The sequence below is a fragment of the Silurus meridionalis genome, chromosome 14, assembly GCF_014805685.1.
Source record: "Silurus meridionalis isolate SWU-2019-XX chromosome 14, ASM1480568v1, whole genome shotgun sequence".
Taxonomy (NCBI): Eukaryota; Metazoa; Chordata; class Actinopteri; order Siluriformes; family Siluridae; genus Silurus; species Silurus meridionalis.
Window position 1 is genome coordinate 21,528,178 of NC_060897.1, and position 8,346 is coordinate 21,536,523.

At 38.9% G+C, this 8,346-nt stretch overlaps 1 protein-coding gene across 1 annotated transcript in view; it reads right to left on the minus strand.

The window, feature by feature from the left end:
• The window catches only part of nfkb1 (nuclear factor of kappa light polypeptide gene enhancer in B-cells 1), a 30,229-nt gene extending 24,518 nt beyond the window's left edge, over positions 1-5,711 (minus strand). The window contains exons 1-3 of the mRNA XM_046865636.1: positions 5,365-5,711; positions 1,707-1,765; positions 120-195 (exon numbers count right to left, since the gene is read on the minus strand). Of these exons, the coding sequence (XP_046721592.1) occupies positions 120-195; positions 1,707-1,760 (130 nt within the window). The 5' untranslated portion in view covers positions 1,761-1,765; positions 5,365-5,711. The remainder of the gene's footprint in view (positions 1-119; positions 196-1,706; positions 1,766-5,364) is intronic.
• Positions 5,712-8,346: the final 2,635 nt, after the last annotated feature.

The window sequence follows — 8,346 nt, forward strand, 5'->3', positions numbered from 1 at the left end:
AATTTTGTGGTTCTGCATAAAAAAAAAAAATTACGCAAACCATTTTGTAAAGACAGAATAATAAGAATAATAATAAGAGGCAACACCTGTTCCAGAGTAGCAAATGATCATGTTCTTACCTATACGATTGTTCGATTGCGACACGGCAGCATAACCAGGGTCGATGTGAAGCCATTGTGGATCAAAGTCAAAGTACTGCACAGAAAGAACAAAACCAAATCCATTTTTTCAAATGTCAGAGTGAAATTGTTCACTATTAATGATTTAAAAATGATTAAAGATTTTTCCCTGATTTAATCTGATCAATAAAATAATTTTTTTTCCCCTCATGATTTAATAGTGCACTTTTACTGATTTTATTCTATACAGCTTTAATTTTTGTTCATTTATTGCAGATTTTTTTCCATTATTACTCAATACCCGGTTTTTCATCACGTCTCCTAAAGAAGGCGTATTCATTCTCATCGAGTCAAGAAAATATTTCTTTATATCGATTTCCATCAACTGTGTTTTTATTCACGTGGCACGACTGTACCCGAAAACATCGTCGTTTTTATTTTACCCTGTAGTTTTTCTGCATGAAATAACTCCGATGCCCTGCGAGCGCCGGGCCTTTGAGGCACCAGAAAGAGGGGCCCTGTGTACCAGGATCTGGAGCTTCGGCTCGCGTTTGATCTCGCTCTGAAGGAAGGCAACTGCGACCGCAGAATACAGGAAAAAATATGACTGCAGCTTTCTAAGAGACGCTTCCTGTGTGATGAGTATATTGTTCTCACCACCAGTGGTATTTAGGTGCTGCACAGCTGATAAAACTCTTGAGGACTTTGGCAAAATAAGCTGAAATACACCAGCATTTTGGTGATTTTAATAGAATTCTTTTTTACAACTGTCAATTTTAACACTAATATTTATATATATATATATATATATATATCCTTTCGCTCTCTCTCTTTCTCTCTCTCTGTCTATCTCTCTTCATTACAGGGTTTTCGATGTAATTCTTTTACGTGCGGAACATAGTTCAAATCTAAGTTCCCTCAGGAAGGTATTAAGTGCCGGACCGCAAGTTTGTTTATTTTCTGCCTCACATTTATAAAATGTCCAAATGAATGATAGCTAAACTCAATATGTGGCTTTTGCTTTTTTTTTTTTTTTAAAGTACACTTTTATACATAAATACCCTAAATTGGGTACACCCCTAATATACATAGTACCAGTTTAGCGTTTGGACACACCTTCTCTTTGTTATTTTCAACAACACTGCACTTAGTGGGACCCCAAACACAGCTCTAGGTTATGTAAGAACTATTTAAAAAAATATATATACACATATAAGAAGGTAAGATAAGAAGTTTTGGGATGAGTTGGACTGGAGAGTGAAGGAAAAGCAGCCAACACGCACTCAACACCTGTGGGAATTCCTGAAGATTATTGGAAAACCATTCCAGGTGAGTACCTCATGAGGCTGACTGAAAGAATGCTATAAACGTGTCAAAAAGTCGAAAGTATAAAACCTATTTGGGATTGTTTAACTTGTTTTTGGACACTATATAATTCCATGTGTTCTTTCATATTTTGAAAAAAAAAAAACAACACTGAAGGAGATTAAACTTTTGACAAAAATGTCCATATTCTATCATAAAATTCATCACATTATCAAAACATGTCTGATTTATAGAATAATCCAAGGACGGTTAGGACTTTACCTGGTACCTCGTTTCATCTGGTTGCACTTGAAGATACGAATCCTCTTCAGTCATGGTTCCTGCATGGCAAAGCAAGAAAAGCAAAAAAAGTTGACTCCTGACGTCATCTGCTTTTATAATAACCCCCATTCTTCTGAGAAGGCTTGCCACTAGATTTCGGGCCACAGCTGAGTGAGTTTGTGTTCAATCAACCACTAAAACTTTAATGAGATTGATCATTGTTGGGTGGCACCATTTCGGGGAAAAATGTCTGATTTTCAGGTGTCCACATGCTAATGATCATAAACTGCAGCTAATAGTGGCTTATACAGCCTTCGTAGCGTCCTTAGAATAGAAAGAAAGACATTCTGGAATTAAAATAGAGGACAGAGAGAGGAGACAGTGGAGCAAAGTGTGGGCATGTGGGAACGTAGGATAGGACAGGAAAGTGTTAAATAGACAGGACAGGAGAGAGTAAGACATGAAAGGACATATGTATGACAGAAAGAGGTGCATGTTAGACAGGACAGGAGGATGTAGGACAGAAACAAAGAGTGTAGGACAGGAACGGAAAAGCCAGAGACAGTTCATTTTAGACTAGAGACAAAAAAGTGTAGAATAGAGAGAGAAGAAGGTAGGACAGACAGAGGAGAGTGATAGATGGAACTGGAAAGGGTAGGACAGGAGAGAAAAGTGTAGGACAGGACAGGAGGGGAAGAGCAGGACAAGCCAGAAGAACATAAGATTGTAGTGTGTAGGACAAAGAGAAAAGAGGATAATAAAGGATAGGAGAATGTAGGGTAGACCAGAAAAGTGCAGTCTCAAGGCAGATGAGTGTACGTAAAGTTAATAAATAAGAAAATATGGAAATAAATAAGAAAATAAGACAGGACAGGAGAAAATAAGACATGACAGGAGAGCATATGACAGGACTGGAGAACCTAAGACAGAAAAAAAAGAATGTAGGACAGGATTGGAGAGTGCATTTGTTGGACAGATGAATGAAGACTAGAGAACAGAAAGACAGGACAAAAAAACGTTTAGGACATGAGAATACAGAAAGAACATGTAAGACTGGACAGGAGAGTGTAGGACAGAAATGGAAAACATGAAGACAGGACAAATGAGAGTAAGACAAGATAGAAGAACATAAAGCAGGAGAAGGGGTGTATGACAGGAGTGGAGAACATGAGGACAGGACTGGAGAACTCTGGAGTACAGTTCAAGGACAGATGAGTGTACGAGAAGACAGGAGAACATTTTACAGGGCATGAAAGTGATGGACAAAACTGGAAAACATAAAAGGCAGGACAAAAACTGTTTAGGACAGGAGAGTACTGTCACAGGAGAAACTGGAGAACATAAGACAGGACAGGAGAGTGTAGGACAGGTCTAGAAAACATCCGACAAGACTGGTGACAATAAGACAGGACAGGAGAGTGTAGGACAGGTCCAGAAAACATCCGACAAGACTGGTGACAATAAGACAGGACAGGAGAGTGTAGGACAGGTCTAGAAAACATCAGACAAGACTGGTGACACTAAGACAGGACAGGAGAGTGTAGGACAGGTCTAGAAAACATCAGACAATACTGGTGACAAAAAGACAGGACAGGAGAGTGTAGGACAGGTCCAGAAAACATCCGACAAGACTGGTGACAATGAGACAGGACAGGAGAGTGTAGGACAGGTTTAGAAAACATCAGACAAGACTGGTGACAATAAGACAGGACAGGAGAGTGTAGGACAGGTCCAGAAAACATCCGACAAGACTGGTGACAATAAGACAGGACAGGAGAGTGTAGGACAGGTTTAGAAAACATCAGACAAGACTGGTGACAATAAGACAGGACAGGAGAGTGTAGGATAGGTCCAGAAAACATCCGACAAGACTGGTGACAATAAGACAGGACAGGAGAGTGTAGGACAGGTCTAGAAAACATCAGACAAGACTGGTGACAATAAGACAGGACAGGAGAGTGTAGGACAGGTGTAGAAAACATCAGACAAGACTGGTGACAATAACAAGGACAGGAGAGTGTAGGACAGGTCTAGAAAACATCAGACAAGACTGGTGATAATAAGACAGGACAGGAGAGTGTAGGACAGGTCTAGAAAACATCAGACAAGACTGGTGACAGTAACAAGGACAGGAGAGTGTAGGACAGGTCTAGAAAACATCCGACAAGACTGGTGACAATAATACAGGACAGAAGAGTGTAGGACAGGTTTAGAAAACATCAGACAAGACTGGTGACAATAAAACAGGACAGGAGAGTGTAGGACAGGTTTAGAAAACATCAGACAAGACTGGTGACAATAAAACAGGACAGGAGAGTGTAGGACAGGACAGGAGTGTAGGACAGGTCTAGAAAACATCCAACAAGACTGGTGACAATAAGACAGGACAGGAGAGTGTAGGACAGGTCTAGAAAACATCCGACAAGACTGGTGACAATAAGACAGGACAGGAGAGTGTAGGACAGGTCTAGAAAACATCCGACAAGACTGGTGACAATAAGACAGGACAGGAGAGTGTAGGACAGGTCTAGAAAACATCCGACAAGACTGGTGACAATAAGACAGGACAGGAGAGTGTAGAACAGGTCTAGAAAACATCAGATAAGACTGGTGACAATAAGACAGGACAGGAGAGTGTAGGACAGGTCTAGAAAACATCCGACAAGACTGGTGACAATAAGACAGGACAGGAGAGTGTAGGACAGGTCTAGAAAACATCAGACAAGACTGGTGACAATAAGACAGGACAGGAGAGTGTAGGACAGGTCTAGAAAACATCCGACAAGACTGGTGACAATAATACAGGACAGAAGAGTGTAGGACAGGTTTAGAAAACATCAGACAAGACTGGTGATAATAAGACAGGACAGGAGAGTGTAGGACAGGTTTAGAAAACATCAGACAAGACTGGTGACAATAAAACAGGACAGGAGAGTGTAGGACAGGTCTAGAAAACATCCAACAAGACTGGTGACAATAAGACAGGACAGGGGAGTGTAGGGCAGGTCTAGAAAACATCGGACAAGACTGGTGACAATAAGACAGGACAGGGGAGTGTAGGGCAGGTCTAGAAAACATCGGACAAGACTGGTGACAATAAGACAGGACAGGAGAGTGTAGGACAGGTCTAGAAAACATCCGACAAGACTGGTGACAATAAGACAGGACAGGAGAGTGTAGGACAGGTCTAGAAAACATCCGACAAGACTGGTGACAATAAGACAGGACAGGAGAGTGTAGAATCATCTTTTATCGTTGATGTGTTCTTTAAAAAGTGAAAAGTTTAATTCCGAGGTTTCTCAGTGTCTCAGTGCTCTACGTGCTATGACATAATGCTCTTAATGTGTCTTCATACCCTGCACCTCTATGAGAGTGTTATGTAGTGTCCAGTCCTTATCATAACCTCTTGTCCTGTCCTGTCCTGTCCTTCGAGAACAGCTTCAAGTCACAGAATTTATGACAAAACTCCTTATAAATCAGGAAGCTGAAGCCTCTGAGTTGCAGTTACAGTAAGTAGGAAGTGACATGGAAACATGGTACAAGTAGGATATAAAAAGAGCAACAAAACAAAGGAGTTGGAAAGCAAAAACCCCGCGGTGGAGAAAAATCAAACAAATCAACAACAAAAAAGTCACGTAAAAGCGTGTAAAGCTCTCACCTTCACAAAGAACAATCCAGAGTCCAGAAACAACATGAAATATTTAATCCCAAACGTGTTGAAGAATCAGTTCACAGCGCCATGCTCCACCTCTGAACGTGTTAGAGACGACAACACACGCGCGCACACGCACGCACGCGCGCGCGCACTTACACACAACACACAACACACGCCGCTCTTCTCATGAAATATTACAACACGACTTCTTTGCCATAGAAACCCGCAGCAATCCAGAGTAAAAGAAGCGGATAAATGCCGATAAATGATCAGGGGAGAGTTTCATTGATAAGCGAAGCCGAATGTGTTTGTATAGAAAGTTGACTTCCTTGCTGGAATTTCCCCGTGACGTAAGCAAGACCGCGACGTTAATACACCTGCCCCCTGGTGGACACGATCCGAAATTACAACTTGACTCCCCTACAGTTCACCGTATATAAAAATAAAAACTTTTTTAAATAATATTTTTTTCACATTTGTTTTACTGATGCGCAGTCAAGTACCAAAATCCGTCAATTAAAACTGTCCGTGTGGAAACATAGCAAAAGTTCAGTTTGGTGTCCTGATGATTTACATAAATGTAAACATCATAATTACTTTAAAACTTTTACAAGAATCGTTTAGTTTCACTAATAATAAACATACATTTGCATAAAGCATCCGGATTTGATTAGAGTATTAATTCAAGGTACATTTAAAACAAAAAATGTGTGATTAAGTTGCAATTAATCACAAGTTAACTCATGACAATCATGCGATTAATCGGGATTAAATATTTTAATTGATTGACGGCCCCAATATATTTATATTTTATATAGTTTTTACGACAGTCTAGCAATATGAATTCTTTAGAGTTTTTCTTGAAAGGAGAAAATCCTGACAATTCCACATCGAGGGAATGAATGAATGAATTTGATTTATTCTAGATTTTTTAAAATATATATATATTATTTAAACAAAGCAGGCATTTTATTTAAAATGTATTAGTAAACAAAAAAAGTGTTACAATTTAGAGAACACTCAACGAGCAGGGCTACCGAACGATCATGCGGCAAAATTTTTCTTCTGGTTTGCACTTAATAGCACCATAATTTGTTTTCCAACAGGACAATGAGCCCAAAAAACACCTCAAAGTTGTGTAAGAGCTCTTTGTTAAATATGGAGAGTGATGGCTGCATCAAATGACCTGTTCTTCACCATCACCCAGTTTGAATCCAGTTGAGATGGACTGGAGAATGAAGGAAAAACAGCCAACAAGCACTCAACACCTCTAAAAACTCCTACATTTTAGGTGATTTCCCACATACATACCTGGCCATAAACCTGCTGATTCTGCTGTTACAGGCCCTGTATGCCCTCCTGGATGGAAAGAAGTTGAACAGTTTGTGGCTAGTTTATGTAATAGCCTCCTAATCATTAATAATTGATCAGAATCCTTAAACCAGATTTTTTTTTAGTTCACTTCCTGACTGACTACAAAGATCTGCATTGTTGACCGCCTTTTTGATTATTTTCCTATAACAGCAAAACCTGAAGTGTTTTATTTCTTACACTGTAGAATCAATCGTTCGAACAAAATCTGTACGAAGATATAAATATGTTCTGGTTATAAAAACATTTTCTGACCAGCCTTTTTTCATTCCTCCTACCATGCAGCTTGTGGTGTTACTGAGAAACGATAGCACATACTGGAAATTTTCCAATGGCACAAAATAATCAGTGATGTCGTGGTGTGAGGTAAGCGAAAGTGAGAAGAAAACGAAAGTCTGGTACATCTCTTGCAGGCGTTTCACATCAAGATTATTACTATAAAGTGAGAAAAAAACGTATGAAATGTCATTCTTTACACAGCACTAAGTAAAATGCTGTGGTACAGGAAGAAATTTAAGGAATCCAGGACTCCAAGGTGACAACACACCACTACAAGTATTATATAGGATTCTTACACAATTCTAAGTATGATATATAATTGAATATAAGTATATAATTATAAAAATAATTTTCTATTCTTATATCTTCTATATATTTCCTTAGCTTTGATTTAATGTTTACATTTTGTCTGTGTGTATGAAATGTGCCATAAAAATGAACTTCTCATCAAGATGATGACAAAGTATGAAAAGCTACTCAAACCTGATTGGCTCTTAAATTCTGTGACATAACAATGTTCCTGCTTATATGCACGATTTATTGAAACGTAAACCGTTTAGATATGATGAAAAAAAAATGGCCACCATTGAATGAATCCACTGTTTTCAGTTATAGAGGTCGTCCCGTGTTGGTGTTGAAAGTCTTTGAATCAGATGTTTATACACATTATGGGTTTTTGGGAAAACTGCGATAAATCAGGAACTTGTTTTAAAGATATTCCAACAATCGGTAAATGTAACTACAATCGGATAAAAAAATATCATGTACTGATTAACTAATAAACTGCTATTGAAGAATCATTAATGTCGATGCGCATTACGGAAATAATCCATGCCGGGGTAGATACCGTTTATTAAGGGAAAAAGAAAATCTATTTATTACTAAATTCTGCCTCAACTGAAACCATATGGACCAATCTTTTTTTTAACATTCCACATATAACTTCTATTTGCTGTTACTTAATCCTCCACTCTTCTAAGACTAGATTTTGGAATGTGCTTGTGGAGATGTGCTCATTCATTAGTAAAGTCAGGTTACTGATGTAGATGAGGTACTCAGGTCTGAGGGATTCTACAGCAGGAGATATTCCACGCCAACCCATGAAAAATCATATCTTCATGGACTTTGTGAACAAAGACATTGTCATGCTGGATCAGGTTTGGGTCTCTAGTTCAAGTAAATGAATGGAAAATATAATACAAATGGGTGCCTCCAAATTTGTGGCAACAAGTTTAGAGATAAACCACATGTGGCTGGAAAGGTCAGGTAGCTCAATACTTTATCCATGAAGAATATGAAAAAAAAAGTTAAGACATGCAGCAAACAAACGGCTGA